Source organism: Capra hircus, chromosome 26 (assembly GCF_001704415.2).
Source record: "Capra hircus breed San Clemente chromosome 26, ASM170441v1, whole genome shotgun sequence".
Classification (NCBI taxonomy): domain Eukaryota; kingdom Metazoa; phylum Chordata; class Mammalia; order Artiodactyla; family Bovidae; genus Capra; species Capra hircus.
The window spans coordinates 29,146,481-29,162,811 of NC_030833.1; the positions used below are offsets into that span (position 1 = coordinate 29,146,481).

Genomic DNA, 16,331 nt, shown 5'->3' on the forward strand with positions numbered 1-16,331 from the left:
TGCTCCGTTCCTTTGGAGGGACGGTATATCTGAGTGTATAGAAAAAAGATGCACTATATCTCGTCTTTGCTGGGAGAATTGGGAAGGTTGCATTTTCATGTATTTAATGAAAGCTTAGCTTGGGGTGGGTGAGGTGATCACTTGGAGTGCAGGACTAGAGGAAATGGAGGCAGGAGACACTCTAAGAAAGTCTTGGTCGTTGAAGTGAGCAAGGATGTTAACAATGCCAAGCTGATGCTTTGCACTCTGCAAAGATGTGCAAAGCAGACGCGACATAATGCGAGACTTCTTCAGAAGATGGTTGGATGGCATCACCGACGTGATGGACAGCAGTCTGAGTAGGCTCCGGGAGTTGGTGATGGACAGGGAAGCCTGGCTTGTTACAGTCCATGGGGTCGCGAAGAGTCGGACACGACTGAACTGAAGGAGATAGGGCGATGAAGCCCTGGACCCAGAGTGCCTCGCCAGCGTCTCCTTTAAGAGGCGGGGCTGGAGCCGCGGCGAGTCCCAGGCTTTGTACGTGTCGGAGGCGGAGCCGCAGAAGGCCCTAGCAGCATGGCAGCTGGCGGAGCGGCCGCTTTGACCTTTTTGGATCAGGAGAGCCGAGTCCGAGCTGGGGGGGTCGGTAGTCTGCAAGTCCCGGCCCCGGTCACTATGGACAGTTTCTTCTTCGGTATTGAAGAAAGGAGAGGCTGAGGGTGGTGCTGGGGCAGAAGCAGGGCTGAGGAACGGGAATGCAGGCGCGTGCACGACGTGGGTGGGGGCGGAGGGGGCCTCGCACGCGGCAGCCGGAGTTGAAGGGGAGAGCCAGGCCCCTGCCCTAGTTGTACCGGGTGGGCCCGGGCCGAGCGCTCCAGTTGTTCCTGACACGTGGGCGTGTGAATGGCCGGTTAGTCATGGCTGCAGGTGAACGGGATTTGGTGAAATGCCCTCCCCCACCACTCTGTACACTGACGCATACTCACAGTTAACCTCTTCCAGGCTGTGAGCTCTCAGGCCACACCCGCTCTTTCACCTTCAAGGTAGAGGAAGAGGATGACGCGGAGCATGTGCTGGCTTTGACCATGGTAAGGGGCGGGGTAGGGGGAGTGGAGGTTAAATTGGCTGACCTAAAGAGGCTCTACTCGCTTGTCTATCCTTCTCCGCTCTACTGGGAGTCATCTACTCTGCTTAATCCCCACATCGGGCTCCCCTGGCCAGGCGGTCCAGGGACCTCGGAGGCTGGGCAGGTTGTAGGGTAGATGCTTCCACTTGTGGTGTCCACCCTTACTGGGGAGACTCCGAGGCCCTGTGTACCTTCCCAGCTCTGCCTCACCGAGGGGGCCAAAGATGAGTGTAATGTGGTGGAAGTCGTGGCTCGGAACCATGACCACCAGGAGATCGCAGTCCCTGTGGCCAACCTCAAGTTGTCCTGCCAACCCATGGTGAGTTCCCTGGCCATACCTTGGGAGGCTGGGAGGTAGGAATTGAGGACTTAGGACTTCTCACAAGGTGGGGTGGGCTAGGAGTGGGCCAGGCCTTCATCCTTGTCTTCCTCCCAGCTCAGTTTGGATGACTTCCAGCTCCAACCACCTGTAACCTTCCGCTTGAAGTCAGGTTCTGGCCCTGTGCGCATCACTGGGCGGCACCAGATTGGTGAGAATTTTCTCCTTTGCTTCCAGTAGACTTTCCATCTGGACTCCTACCCCACCCCAGCCATATCTCCCAGTGCAATTCCCATACAGACCCTGGATGCAGTGCCCTCTGCTTTACTACTCTAGCTGTTCTTCACGGAACCTACCCCAGCTTATCCAGCTCCGCTAATGTGGACTCCTGTGAAAGTGAAAGTCACTCAGTCCTGTCCGAGTCTTTGTGACCCCATGGACTGTAGCCCACCAGGCTCTTCTGTCCATAGAATTCTTCAGGCAGGAATACTGAAGTGGGTTGCCATTTCCTTCTCCAGGGGATCTTCCCGACCCAGGGATCAAACCCAGGTCTCCTGCATCGCAGGCAGACTCTTTACTGGCTGAGCCACCAGGGAAGCCCTTTGACTCTTTGTTATCTAGTTCAGTGTCTGAGGTTTTTCCCACCTAGGCAATAAGCTTTGGGAGGTCAGAGTCCCTGCAAGCCTAGAACCACAGGGCATTAATAAACGACGTGTATGAAGTATGAAGGGAGTCTGGCTTTAACTTCTCTTCCTCCCTTGACTGCTTGTGTACCAGTTACTATAAGCAATGATCTTTCTGGGGAAGAGAGTGAAGAAGACGGGAGTGAGGAGGAGGAAGCTGAGTTGTGTCCTATCCTTCCTGCCAAGAAGCTGGGGCGCAGGCTCTAACCCTCCCTGGTGAGTTGGAGGGGCCTGAGAGGGGGCAGGAGGAACATGTTTGGACCTTGATGCTGACCCCTTGTTTGCTCTCTTCAGGTCAGCTAGCTGCCTGCCACATACACCAGGTTCCTGGACAAGTTTCAAGAACTTTGTATCTCTCCATTGACGAGGGTTGGGGTGGGGGTGGGGGTCTTGGTCTGGTGTAAGGAGAACGGGGGTCCCATTCTCCAAAGGACCCTGGTGTTCTAATCCTGTACCTCACCCCAAGCTTCCCTTCTCTCCAGGAGTGGGAGGAACTCTGAACTTCTATCCTGACCTTCTCTCCCCACTTGCCTATGAGGTTGGAGGTTAGCATCTGAAGCTCAGTACTACACATTTTTAATGTTTTTTACATTTTTGGATAAAGGTTGAAATAAAATGTGGATGAGGGTTTTTTTTGTAACTCATTTGTGTGGCTTCTTTCCCTCCTGGGGTGGCATTCCCCTAGGGACCACCAGGTGGCACTGTGGCAGCACAGAGGGTGGCCCTGGACCTGGGGAAGGGTGAGGAAATGTGGGATCCTGCTACTCCCAGAGCGCTGGGACTAGCCCAGCTCTGGGCCCCAGCTGCCTTCCTAGATGAGGACCTCCCAACACCAAGCCCCTTCCCAGTCCCTTGGTGGGGGAGGGCCATCCCAGGAGGTTATCAACATCTAAACAAGGGGTCTGGGCCTCTGTCACCACTCAGGCTGATGGGCAGGGGGGCAGATAAGGGGGCTTAAGCGGCCTGAGGAATGTGCATCCCTGGCCCCATGAAGGGGGCTCAGGCCCCAAGAGGACCTGTGAGGGGTAAGGTAGAGGCCAGTCTTTGCTCCTCCTACCAGTCATGCAGGCCATCTCTGAGCCAGCCTGGACCCTTAGAAACCTGATTCCAGGGGCCAGATGGAGGGGGCTGGCCAGATTGGGTGACAGGGAAACCAGAATCCGGGTGGCCTGGCATATGGGGGCAGAGAGGAGCCCCTGGGATTCAGCCTTCTGGGCTAAAGGGTTCCAGCCCCCTAGCCCTCCACCTGGTCTGGGGGGTGGGGGGCGTGGGTGGTTCTCTGGTGCCTGCAATCAGGTGGTTCTAGGTATTGGCTGCTGCTGTACCAGCAAGAGAAAGGGATGTACCTGGTGTGAGCATGAGTGTGTATATGACCAAGTCTGAGGTCAGTAGTTCAGCAGCTGTGTTGATGGGGCAGGGGGTCTCAGTGCCCTACAAACAAACAAACAAAAGGTTACCTCCTGAGACAGCTTGGGGCCAGACATGCTGAGGAGGGACACAGAAGAGTGCCTGGTGGGGCCAGGCCCACTCCCTCCCACACTGGCTTCTGGGCAAATGAGTGAACAAGTGGGAGGGGTGCCTGGATAACCAGAAGAGGTTGGCATTGGAGCAGGTGTTTGGAAAGAGTGTTTCCACAACACAGAAAAGCACTCCCTTTTCAGCGCATCTCCAAAGGAGGTCCCCTTCTCCCTGTGGTGAGGAGCAAACAGGTCCAGTGTTTAACCTCCCTTTTTCCTAGTTGAGGATAAAGGAAGATGATCCCTCTCTGCGTCGCAGTGATCAGGGTCTCAGGCCTCTCTTTTTGCTGCAGGCCTTTCCTAAAGTGCTTCCGCCAGGAACACTGGGATGGAGAGGGCAGCCAGAATGGGACCATTCACCAACCACAGGCAAGGGGTCGGGAGATAGAGAAGAAGGTGGAGTTAGCGCCCTCTGGTGGGCGAGGTTGAAACCGCTTGTGGCAGTGCAGCTTCCCGCGCCGCCTCTGTAGCGGCTCTAGGCGGGCGCCGCGGTGCAAGGGCCTACATGCCCCACCAGTGGCCTGAGCGACTAAGGCAGACTTCATTCGTTTGTTCGTTCATTCATTCACTGGGAGGGTTCCTGTTAGAACCCTTCCCTTCCTCCTCTCGTCTATCGCCTCCAGCCTCCAAGTCCTCGGCACGTGTTCGGTTGAAGGCACGGTAGCCTGGCTGAGTGTAGGAAAAAGTCGGGGAATCCTTCCCAGCCGACACTTCTACCCCCTGCAAGTGGCCCCGCCCCAATATTTACCCCCTTCGACGCCGCTGATCGCTCATTGTGAGCCTTTCTAGTGTCTTGTCGGGTCTGCCCGCGGCCTTGGCCGGCGCCAAGCGTGCTCCAACCCGCGGTGGGGGCCCAATCCACATCCGTCTCGTCCTGGAGTTTCTCGACCCGACAGGGCGCCCGCGGACTGAGCCGGGAATTGTTTTTTCTCCCTCCCCTCCCTCGCCTCTCCTCGATCCCCCTTTCTGCCCTCTTAGTGCACAGTAGGAGCGTTGCCCATTCATTTAGGTCTCTGAGCGCTGAGGGCTTACGCCGGGGTTTGCAGACTGCTGGAGGAGGGGCAAGACTGTATTTGGGGGGCGAAGAGGGACGACCAGACGGGGCCTAAAGTGCTTAACCCAGTCTCTGCGATTTACATTTGAACAGTCGGCGGAGGGTCTGCGGCGCTTTGAACGCCTGGCGCAGGCTGCGCGTGTTGGAGCGAAGGCGGCCCCCGCCGGTTGGTGTGGATTTGAGGGGCCCAAGGTGGGCCAGGGGAGGTGAGTAGGGGGCGACCGATGCGTTTGGAAAGAGGCTGAACCTGTGTGTTTGGGCCCTTGGAACGGTGTATTTGCAGAGAGGGGCTATTTGTGTTGGCGAGAGGTGTGTGTTTGTGTTTGCAGGAGGCGAGTGCTCTGTGTGTGTGTATTTGTGTTTGAGGAGTGTGGGGACGGCCAGGAAAGGTGGCCGGGCTGTCACTCAGCGATCAGGTTGACAGGCGCTCCCTCATCAGGGCCAGGGAGCTCTGATTGCAGATTTGAGGAAACAAAATAGCAATTGTAATTACGGGGCTTTGATAAGATAAAGGAAGGAGCAAGCCGGCCGGGAGGCGAGTAAAAGCAAGGGAGGAGAGAACAGCCTGCTGGGGCCCCGATGGAGTATTTACATCTGTCATTCACGGGGGTGTGTCCTCGCCGTACCCGGCGCCTGATGCGGGGGTGTCCCTATTGACACCCCCTCCCCCATCTAGAGACAGGGACTTTTGGGGATATGAGAAGAATCTCCTCAAGTGGACGAAGACCCAGCTGGGGGAAGTTCTCAAAATGTAGAGGAATTCTGGTCTGTATAGGCCCCCGGGGTAGAGGTTAGGTAGGGTGTGGGACTCAAACCCTGATTGATGGTCCACACGTTTAGGCCCGGGGTGGCCCATCTCTGGGGGAGAGTGAGGAGGGTGGATTAAGATCATTGAGGTTCAGCCCAACATCTTCAGAACCTTCTGGGGGCTCCAAACCAGGGTTGGACTCTGGTCTGAGCCAGGTGCTATAGTCTCCACCCCCCACTCTGGGGAAAGGCAGGTGCCCAGAGTGACTCAGGTTGTGACTCCAGGACTACACACGCTAAGGATGGGCTGGATGATGCCCTGACCCCTGCTTGGGTCCTGCTCCTTGCTGTTCCCATCAGACTGTTTTCAGAGGGCTGGTCCCTGGTGAGAAGACCCTTTTCATCCTCTGCCTCTCATCTCTCCACTTATTTATTAATGCATACAAATAATAAACATATTCAAGGGCCTCCTATGTGCAGGGCATGAGGTTGAGATGGTAAATATTTTGCCTGCTTGAATTAGTGTACCTGGGAATGTAGACACCCAACAACTTCTTGATAGAGGAGCTCAAATGAAGGAGAAATGCTGGTCTAGGCTGTGGGTACTGGAGCCCACTTCACTTGTCTTCCCCCAGTGCCCAACTCCCAGTGGGGTTGAGAGGAGATGGTGCAGACAGCCTTTAGCAAATATAAGTGCTCAATAAATGGTGGTGTTTATGATTCTTATCTGTTGGGAGGGTGGTGAAGGCAAGTAAGTCTCCCTGGGGAGGCCCCACCTGCACTGAGGTCTAAATGTTCAGTCAGTTTCCCCATTATTCATTCATTAAATACAGAATTGCAGAACCCTGCCCTGCTCTCCTGAGCTAGTAAGATACGGTCCTTGCCTGGAGGTCTGGGTGGGAAAGAGCCACTTGAGGGAACAGACTCAAGTGAGTAACAGGTGAGCTCAGGGAGTCTGCTTCTCTGGGGAGGGATGAGATCTTGGGACAAGTCTTCTGATTCTGTTTCCCCACCTAGACCTTGCTCAGTATTAGCACTATGGCTGGGAGTGGGAAAGGCAGGCCACAGAGAAAGGGGAAGAACTTGGCTGTGCTGCCTCTGGTCTCATGGTTTCCTGAGGCCACCCCAGCCCCCTCCAGCCCAATCCCCAAGGACATGGGGGCTGGCAGTAGGGCAGGGGAGGTCTTGGGCAAGGGCAGCAGCTGGGCAAAGCATCAGTGGCTCCACCTGCTCCCTAGAATTTTCCGTCTCAGGGCATCTCTGCCCATCCAAGCTGCTCTCAAAGAAGCACCACACCTCGCGGGTTCCTGAAGCCCCTGGAGGAGGCAATGGGCAGCTGGGAAAGGCTTAGACAACTCACTACCTTCTTTGATACTTCCCCCTCCCCCAGGGTTGACAAAGCACCAGTCCAGGTTTAGCACACAGTAGGTGTGTAAATACCTGTTCAGTGCACAAATAATGGGAGTCTGAGCGAAAAAGACTAGGCAACCTGGATCTAAGCCTCTTTCCTGGAAAAGCAGCTGAGGTTATTTTTGCGCCCACTGCCTGCCGCTTTGGGGAGGGCATGGTGGTGGCAGTGACTGGGGTTTTCCCTACGGGTGGGCTCTCTCCTTTTTGGGTGTGTAGTCAGGCTTCAGTCTAGCGTGTTGGGGGCGGGAGGGACAGGAGCAGGGGTGATGGTGATAATGAGGGCAGGAAGCAGGAAAGGAGATGCTTCTCGATCTCAGGGCCTTCTTGGTGACTGAGCGATGCAGGAGAGACCGGCAAAGCAGGGTACTCAGCAGAAAGATGGAGGTGGTTGTCGGCTCCCGGTCTCACAGGCAGGCACTGCCAGAGGAAAGCGCACAAGCGTTCACCCCCAGTGTTAGAGGCTACTTGCAGGCGGCAGCCCCAGACAGACAAAGCACACAGTAGGTGGCTCAGAGAACCGCTGTCTAGCTTGAGGCTTAAGCGGACCGGGTCCCACGGTGGAGACCGGGCGCCTTCCCACTCGGGCGCCCGCGGGGTCCAGGAAGCCCCAGCAGAGGGTCTCGGGACTCCACGGGGTGGGCGGCCCGATGCGCCCCCCATCCCCGCGCGCCTGGACCCCAAGAACGCGCAAGGGGACAAGTCCGGGATGCGGAGAGGGGCCCAGACAGGCCGCCCTTGCCCCTTGCAGCGGGTCCCCAGACCCCTCCCCTCACCCAGACCCCCAATCCCGACCCTCCGACCGCCCCGCCCCGGTCCGCCCCGCCCCCGCCCCGGGCTGCGTCCGGGCCCCCGCTCCCAGCCGGGGGCTGCGGGCTCCGGCCGGCCGCCCCGCGCTCCCCCCTCGCGCCCGGTGCGGCGCCCCCCGCCCCCACCCCTCCCCCTCCCTTCCCACTTACCCACCCCCCCTGCCGGCCCGTTACCCTCCCTCCCGCTCCGGCTCCTCAGCAGCCAGCGGCCAACGGCTCCGGCTGCGGCGCAGAGGCACTCGGCGCGGCGCGGCGAGCTCGACATTCCCTGGGACCCGCGGAGCCGCGTCCCGATCGCCCCGGCTCCCGGCCTCGAGCCACCCTCGAGCCCCCCTCCGCCGCCGCCGCCGCCCTCGGCTCGTCGGTCCGCTGCCTCCCGCGAGCCGGCGAGATCCCGCCGGGGCTGTGCGTGCTCCCCGGCCGCGCGCCATGGGCAGCCCCCGCTCGGCGCTGAGCTGCCTGTGAGTACCGCCGCCCCGCGCCCCCGGCCGCGCGCCCGCCGGCCCGCCCGCCACTCACCCGGCGCCCCTCTCTCCCCGCCCGCTTTTGTCTCCCACAGGCTGTTGCACTTGCTGGTTCTCTGCCTCCAAGCCCAGGTAAGGCGCACTGCGCCGGGGCGGCGGGGCACGCCGGGGGGCGAGGTCGGGCAGGCGGGGGCAAGAGGATCGACCCCGCGGCCGCGCGGCGGGCTGGAAGGGCTGGGAAGCATCTTAGAACTGCAACCCCTAACTATCCCGAGGAGGGGTTAAGGACCAGAGAGGTAGCGCCGGCCTCAGGTCACACAGCCTGTGAGCCGCGCGAGGCTAGAACCCGAGGTTTCGGAGTCCGGCGCTGTCTCCCACGCCTCCCAGCCCGGTGGGGGTGGTTGGGGAACTCAGCGGCAGCCACTCCCGGCCGCGCCGAGGAAGGGGGCATTCGGGGCAGGGGGCGTTCGATGTCAGAGGTCCGGTGACGGCCTCAGGGACCCTCTCCGCGGCTCTCTGGAGAGACTTGCGGCGGGTCTGGCCCAAAGACCAGGTGCCCGGGTCTTCTGCGGTCTCCACATTTGCTCCGTGAATTTGTCTTTATAAATGTCAGGGGTCGGGCCGCACTGCCTCCCGACTTAAAAGCGCCCTGCTCTTCTAGGAAGGCCCGGGCGGGGGGCCTGCGTTGGGCAGGGAGCTCGCTTCCCTGTTCCGAGCTGGCCGGGAGTCCCAGGGTGTTTCCCAACAGGTGGGTCCAGATCCTTCCCCATCCCGGGCGCATCCATGCTAGACTGGGTCTGTCCGACTTTCCTGGGTAGGGTGGGGGTGGTCCGAACTGGCATGTTGGGGGGACCCCAGCCCCTGCCGGCTGCCTGGGGCAGTGGAGGGAGGTGCCGGGTGATGGGGGCCACTCGGGCCCCTGGGCAGGGTAGCATTATAATGGCGTGTTGTGTATTTTTCAATTTCCTAAAGGTAACTGTTCAGTCCTCACCTAATTTTACACAGCATGTGAGGGAGCAGAGCCTGGTGACAGATCAGCTCAGCCGCCGTCTCATCCGGACCTACCAACTCTACAGCCGCACCAGCGGGAAGCACGTGCAGGTCCTGGCCAACAAGCGCATCAACGCCATGGCAGAAGACGGGGACCCCTTCGGTAAGGAGCTGCACTGCGCTGGGGTTAAGGTAGCCTGCGGAGCAGGCCCCTCCTCCCCAGGCTGGCCTGCTGTGACGGGACCCAGCAGTCGCATCTGCGTGCTGAGCTGAGGCCTGCAGGCTCCCCAGCTCAGAAGGGAAGGAGTTAAGCCGACAAACATCTTGGGGGTCAGCTGGAGAAGAGAGGGCTGGGGAAGGGACCCTGGGGAGTACTTGGCCCATAGGTGCCCTTTCCCTGCCCAGCAGATGAATGAATCCAGGAATCTCCCTTTCCACCTCCCCCTCTCATACCCCTCCCCACTGCAGGTGGAGGCAGAGGGTTCAGGGGGAGGGGGCCCAGGTTTAAGGGAAGCTCTTGAAAGAGGATATGTCACCAGGGCCCACAAAAGGAGAGTGGAAAAGAGAAGGGAGAGAAATCCCCTCAACTCTCCCAGGTTGGGGGGAGCGGTGTACTGCGAACCTTAAATACTTTGATCAGGAGGGTCAATTACACATGGGGACTAGGCTAGGAAAGGGGCCTTCCCCACTTCACTTGTCCAGGAACCCAGGCGGTCGGTCAGAGCGGGGCTCCTGGCTCCCGGTGGGGTGGTGAGTACAGGGAGCTACTGTGGGGTGGAAAGGCTGAGGACTGATTGATTTCTAAAACATTCAATATTCCTGCCTTGAAACAAGGCCAATTTCCAGAGTCCTGGATGTACCAAGAGAAAAGCAAGTCCTCTGGGCGGCTGGTGTTGTTTTTAGAGAGCGATTATTGTGAGTTTAAAAACTTTTAAATAATGACCAAGTTAAACAAGCATGAAAGGAGAGGGGAAGACTCTATTAAAATGTAATAAAAAGGTGAAGCATTTTAAGAGCTAAGAAGAAAAATGAAGAATGATATAAAACAGAAAAAGAACGAGCCTTTTTTTCAGATGTGGAGTTTGAAAGGAGTTGCAAGTCTGTAAATGTTAAAAAAGAGGTTCAAGATTGTTCTCTATGAATCTCTGGAGAGACCCCCGCGTCTGGCAGAGCGATTAAAACTCTTCTTACTTTCACCTTTTTTAACATTTCCTGAATACTTTCTCCTCTTCTCGAGCCAGTTTGGGGGATCGAGTATGTCTCGCTGCATTTTTTCTGCATCGACGTAGCTGACTTCCCTTCAAAGCTGGAGAAGGAGACATAATTTTCCTGGGATAAATCTGTCACTGGGGTGGAAGAATAGGTTTGAAAATGTTAAGCTTTCCAAAAGCCCGGTCGGGAAAGCCGCTGTAAACTGCCGCCCCAGCTCCCCAGCTCCATCCAGGAAGGAGAGTGGGGGCCTTCTGCAGTGGGGGTGGGGGTGGGGGTGGGGGGGGTGGGGGTGGGGGTGGCCTGCCCGGTGGCCGAGCTCCCCTGCTGGGCTGGCAGGGCCAGCCTGCCGCCCCTTTGTCCCTTCAAACTGGCTGCTCGTTGCCCTTCTCAGCTTCCAAGGAAAGGGAATGAATGCCTGGCCCCTCCTGGGTTTGCTCCATTGGAGCAAATGGTCCAGCATCCTCGGGGTTTGGGGAGCGAAGAAGACGCTAAGCTGGTCATGGGGGGATTCATCTTCAGACATCAGAGGTCTGATGCCCACTTCTCTTCTTACAGTTATAGGAGGCTTCCCAGGTTCCCTGGTCCCTGCCTGGTGGGCAGGAGCAGGAGCTGGAGGGCCCAAGAGCAGAGGCTTAGGGTGTATAGCCAGGACAGGTAGAATCTGGGGGAGAATGGCAGAGAAGTCCCAGGGGCTTCCTTATGGGTCCCAGGAAGGGACAGAGGGCTCCATTCATGTCTGCCTTGTTTGGCAGACCCCCCTCTTCTCCAGTTGATGTCCTTCTTGGCCCTTAAAAAATAGCTGCTCCTTGCCCTGAAAAGCAGAACAGGAAAGGGATGGGCAGACTGGCTGGATCCAAGAGGAACTGGGTGGGAGAGGAGGTGGCAGCTGCATTTCCCTGGCTGACTTGGAGCCAGACTGGGGGCTTGGCTACTGGGTCCCAGCTCTATGCTTCTGCAAAGGGAGGCAGGCAGTCACAGGCTGGGCTTTGAGGGCTGCCTTGCTGACCTGTGCCCATCACCTCCCATTAGTTTCAGGGTCAGAGAAGGTGCCACCTTGTCAGAATAAGCTGGGAGGTAGCCCTGGGAGTCCCTAGACTTCTTTCTCAAGGAGGGAGAAGGCTAAAGGAGGGAGGGCAGGAGACCCAGCCCCTTTGGTACCATCCCAAACAGCTAAGTTGGTCCCCATTCTCAAAGGGAGGAGTTGTACAGAGTGGGCAGGGGCCAGGGCTTCTGTGGGCTGTCTAAGGGAAGGGGTAAGAAGGCACAGGATTCAGCGCCCTGTCTCCTGGCTCTTGAGTGAGAATCAAGCACACATGATTTTCTCTTCTCCTCCGCTACAGAAAATGTTTGGTCACTGGGGTAAGAAGCCCAGTGCTGCTAGAAGGGGTGCAAGAGAAAAGACTATTGAATTACGGATTTCTGAACACTGGGGCTGGGGTCTGGAGTGACTGGGAAGTATGGCAAAGAGAGAGTATCCTTCTAGCTGGTGTCTGAGTTTCTAGGAAAGCAGCCGGCCATGGGCTGTGTGTGGAGGGGGAGCTGCCCTCATCCCTGTCACCTTCTCAGCAGAGCCGGGGTGGAGGGCGGGAGATATGGGGTGGGGTGGAGTGGGTTGAGGTGGAGGGTGTCGCCGGGGATGGCCAAGGCTGTGGGTTGGAACCCGAGGTATCAAGAAGCAAGAGAGAGTGCTTTTATGTTTGACCTCAGGAGTGGAGGTCACCACTGCACCTGGATGTTTGTAATAACCTGTGAGGCACGTGCATATAATATTTTGAGTTGGAAGAATCCTCATAGATCTTTTGATTGGTAGTGGAATTCTAGTCAAATTAAATTTTACTTGAAGCCTCGACACAAAAGTCATTACTGTCTGGTTATAGAAGAGGGTCTTCAGTTTGATGGCTCTAAGACCCCTCTGCATAAACCAGTTCAGACACCATGATCTCATCCATTCTCCCTCTGTAAACCCAGGCGAGGGGCCTGAAGCCCAGAAAGGGGACTTGACCTTTCCAGGGTTGCACAGCATATTAGTGTCTGGAGCCCACAGCCTGGTCATCTGGCCCTTGGATCATCTGCTTCTGGGATGGGCCAGCTGGGGTAGGGACATGGAGCATTGGAGGTCAGGAAGCTGCCAATAACCACTCCCACCCAACCCCAACCTTTCCTAACAGCAAAGCTTATCGTGGAGACAGACACCTTCGGGAGCAGGGTTCGAGTTCGAGGAGCTGAGACGGGCCTCTACATTTGCATGAACAAGAAGGGGAAATTGATTGCCAAGGTGAGGTCCTAGAAAGAAGGGAAAGACTGGCTGGGGCCTGGGGAGCAGGCTGGGCTGGCTGAACTCCTCCAGGATCCCAACAAGGTGGGCAGAGAGGCAAAGGGCCACCTTGGGGTTACCTAATGATTGTGGGGGGGCGGGGCGTGGAGGAGGTGAGGGAGGAGGTAACTGAGAGATGAAAAGCTATAAAGGCAAAGAAGGAAGAAGGAAGGCTAGGGAAGGGGCTGGGGAGGGGGTGTCGGTAAATTCCATATATCTTTTTAACAAATCGCCAAATTGCTTTGCTATTATGTCCAATTACATGGTACCAGCATTTGGAATGTTCAGTAAGCCGAGGGCCCAGCCCCTCAGCCGAGCTCTGAAATGGCCCCATTAGTCACGGCTCCTCTCCAGCCTCGAGCTCCCTGCTTCCCTGGCTTCTGGGGCCTGGGGCTCCGCATCTCCTCACCAGCCTTCCCTCCCGCATAGGGTGGTGGCCCTGGGGCTGCAGGTTAGCATCCTGAGATGGCTGAGGGGGCCAGCTGGGGAAACGGGTGCTAGCAGTTTGGGCCAGACTGGTGGGCAGGAGGCCAGGGTGGGCAGGGGCTGGGCCCCAGCACAGAGGGGCAGAGAGGGGGCCCAGCCCCTCTGTAGACAGCCATGTGTCACTGCTACCCAGGAGGACAGGAAGTTGCCGGGTGGGCTGTGAGTTGTGAGGGATTAGAGAGCGGGTGCCCACCCTGCCATCTGCTAGGGTGCCCACCTGCTGTCTGGGGCCGCCTGCCCTCTGCCTAGGATGGGAAGGGGCTCCGAACAGAGCCGGGTGACACCGTGTCCGCCCCCCACCCTGCAGAGCAACGGCAAAGGCAAGGATTGCGTGTTCACGGAGATCGTGCTGGAGAACAATTACACGGCCCTGCAGAACGCCAAGTATGAGGGCTGGTACATGGCCTTCACGCGCAAGGGCCGACCCCGCAAGGGCTCCAAGACCCGGCAGCACCAGCGCGAAGTCCACTTCATGAAGCGGCTGCCCCGCGGCCACCACACCACCGAGCAGAGCCTGCGCTTCGAGTTCCTCAACTACCCGCCCTTCACGCGCAGCCTGCGCGGCAGCCAGAGGACTTGGGCCCCCGAGCCCCGATAGGCCCTGCCGGCCCCTCCCCGCCGCTCCCCGCCCAGGTTTCCTCTTTGCAGGACGAGGTCTGCGCTACTGAAGGCTGGGGAGGAGCCTGGAGAGCCCCGGGCTCTAGTTGTGGATAATTGTTTGCTGTTGGGTTTTTTTTCTGTTGTTGTTGTTTTTTAAAAGAAAAGAGAGGCTCTATTTTTGTATTCCACTCAGCTGTAGTGTCTGACTTCTTCACTCTCACCTCGGCTGGTGAGTGGCCTAGACTGGGATTCCGTCGGGGGGTTTCCTGAGCGTGGGGGGCCTTTTCTCATCCCGCAGAGGCACTCCTGGGACCCCAGCAGCTGCAGGGCAAGACTGCTAGACCGTCGGGCTCTGCTGCACTGGGGGCAGAGAGGGAAGAGACTGGAACTTGAGGTCGGGTCTTTCAAGGGCAGGTGTCAGTGGAGGATGGTTGTATACTAGCTGCTATTAAATGACTGAAATATTTATTTAATTGAATTCAAAACGTGTATTGGAGTGTGGGTCCTGCCGGGGTCAGCCCCCTCCCCCTGCACTGCCCCAGGTGGCAAGTGGCTGAGACCTGTAGCGAATCAGGCAACAGCTCTGACTGGATCTTCGCTTCCACCTAAGGATCCACACCTGTTACTGGAGGGGTTTTCCTGGGAGAACAGAAACAGGGAAAAGGGCAAGAAGAGGCTCTTAACTGGTCTTAGGGCCTCTTGGTCATGGACTCTTAATCGGAGTTGATGGTAACACTTCCCCAGGCCATCTCTGGGTCAGAAATGATGACTCTGCTAGGACTGCAGCTAATCATGGATTCAGTGAGTCCTTTATAAAGCACCTTTCTGTGTGCCTTGGTGTGTGGGGAAGTCAGGTCAGAGATGCCTGCTCTAGTTCTGAGTATCAGACTCCAGAGATGCAAGAAAAGAGCAACTGCCAGGGTCCAAGGTGGGGGTATGTTGTGTGGGGTGGGTGGGGTGGGACACCACGAAGCTGGCGTTGTCATTTGCAGCCTGAAACAAAGTGTTCACTCTGGGATATTTAGTTAGAAAGCTGTGAAGGTGCTGAGCAGAAGGTGCTGAGTTCAGATGTTGCAAAAGAGCCCAGGAGACCGAGGTCCAGGGAGAGGCTGCCAACCTTGGAGAGACCAGGCCTAAAGGGAGATGAACTGATTGTGGGGGAAGGGACACTACAAACCTAGAGCAGAACTCTAGTTGGAGCAGGACTCTAGTTGGAGCAGAACTCTAGTTGGAGCAGAACTCGAACTCTGGGCAGGAGGAGAAGCAGCAGGTGGTATGTCAGGACTAGCCTGTGAGGAAGGAAGAGCAGGTCGTGCCATGGCAGGGGTAGAGCAGGTCATTCACGGCATGGGTAAGAGAACTGGCCTGTGCGGGTGGGGGGTGGGTTCTCAGAGGTGCACCAGTGAGATTGGCATCCCACCACCCTGAGCAGAGCCCAAGCCCAGAGGCAGCAGATCTCCTGAGGTCAGATCTGGCCCAGCCATCATAACTGAGGCCTCTCATTCTGGCTACTTATGCTGCCCTCTTTATTGGACCAGTCCAGAAACCTCTTTCCTCTGGGTCTCGGTTCTTTGGTGCCTTTGGTTGGAGGGCAACCCAAGGCTTCCTGACCATGTGGGTCTCTCAGAGTTGCAGCTGCAAGTTCCAGGCTCAGACCATCCAGGTGGATCAGGAATCCCAGGGCTCATTGGGAAGCCTTGGGATAGGCTGGGGTACCATGGGCCTCTTCAGACCTGCTGTGGGGGTGCAGGGTTCTGGATAGAGTATGTTTCTCTCAATGCACAGGTACCAGGGGTGTGGGACCTCTCTTCTAGCTCCCCCAGCTCTTAGTGCCTCCCCTTCTGCTCCATCCCCTCCCCTCCCCCTTTAATTAATTCTGGGTGAGCAGCCTGGCTTTATTGTGCAAGGAGCTGGGGTCTCACTGTGGGAAAAGTCACACCTTCTGAGCAGCTTCTGATGCCATGCAAATGAAGAGACCGTCCAGGAAACGCTTTCATCTGTACGGCCGCCTGTCCAGCCCCTAGCCCAGTAATTGCCCACATCTCATTTGTTTGAGAGCAATTCCTGGGGGAAACCACAGGGTGGGAGGGAGTCCAGGGGGTGGATGGAATGCCAGGCTCTCCCTGCCTGTGATCCTGGGACCAGGCTGGGCCAAGGTGGTCACCAGCTAGGCCAAAGCTACCCTGAAGCCCCCTGGCTAGGGATGCCTGAGTGCTCCGGGGCTGTGGGGTGGAACTGTGCCATGGTTGTGACGAGGGAGAAGTGGGCTGTCCAGAGAGCTGGGCCTGACTCCTGGAGAAGGGAGAGATGACTGGTGGAGGAGTAGACGTGGACAGCAAGGTGGTGACCTGATCCTCGAGGTGGCCTGGGGCTTTGGGAAGGGGTTGACTCCCAGCAGGACCCCTGACAAGGGACCCTGGGGAGCTGATGCCAGAGCAATGGGGCAGAGATGGGCCAGAGCACCCACCACCTTGTTTATCTTTGCATTGCTGCCTCCACAGAACCCTCACTAATAGGGTTTTACAGCCCACTCAAGCTGCAACTGGCCAAGAATCAATCATTACCGGCACTTAGTGGTTTGATAGTTAACAGCCTGAACTGAAGCCAAACTGGTTGTTAACTGT

At 57.5% G+C, this 16,331-nt stretch overlaps 2 protein-coding genes across 5 annotated transcripts; both read left to right on the plus strand.

Moving 5' to 3' along the window:
* On the plus strand, positions 430-2,747 carry NPM3 (nucleophosmin/nucleoplasmin 3). The gene is made up of 6 exons (XM_005698342.3): positions 430-673; positions 982-1,067; positions 1,305-1,424; positions 1,542-1,635; positions 2,202-2,323; positions 2,402-2,747. The coding sequence occupies exons 1-5, from the start codon at positions 556-558 to the stop codon at positions 2,312-2,314; spliced, it is 531 nt and encodes a 176-aa protein (XP_005698399.1). The 5' UTR covers positions 430-555; the 3' UTR covers positions 2,315-2,323; positions 2,402-2,747.
* Positions 7,868-13,874, plus strand: FGF8 (fibroblast growth factor 8). 4 transcript variants are annotated; one of them, XM_018041114.1, is made up of 6 exons: positions 7,868-8,102; positions 8,201-8,237; positions 8,767-8,853; positions 9,078-9,258; positions 12,476-12,582; positions 13,415-13,874. In XM_018041114.1, exons 1-6 carry the CDS (start codon positions 8,071-8,073, stop codon positions 13,703-13,705), a joined length of 735 nt encoding a protein of 244 aa, XP_017896603.1. In that variant the 5' UTR covers positions 7,868-8,070; the 3' UTR covers positions 13,706-13,874. The 4 variants fall into 4 exon arrangements, with proteins under 4 accessions (XP_017896603.1, XP_017896604.1, XP_017896605.1 ...); XM_018041115.1 differs by having other exon boundaries at positions 8,000-8,102; positions 9,111-9,258; XM_018041116.1 differs by lacking the exon at positions 8,767-8,853 and having other exon boundaries at positions 8,000-8,102.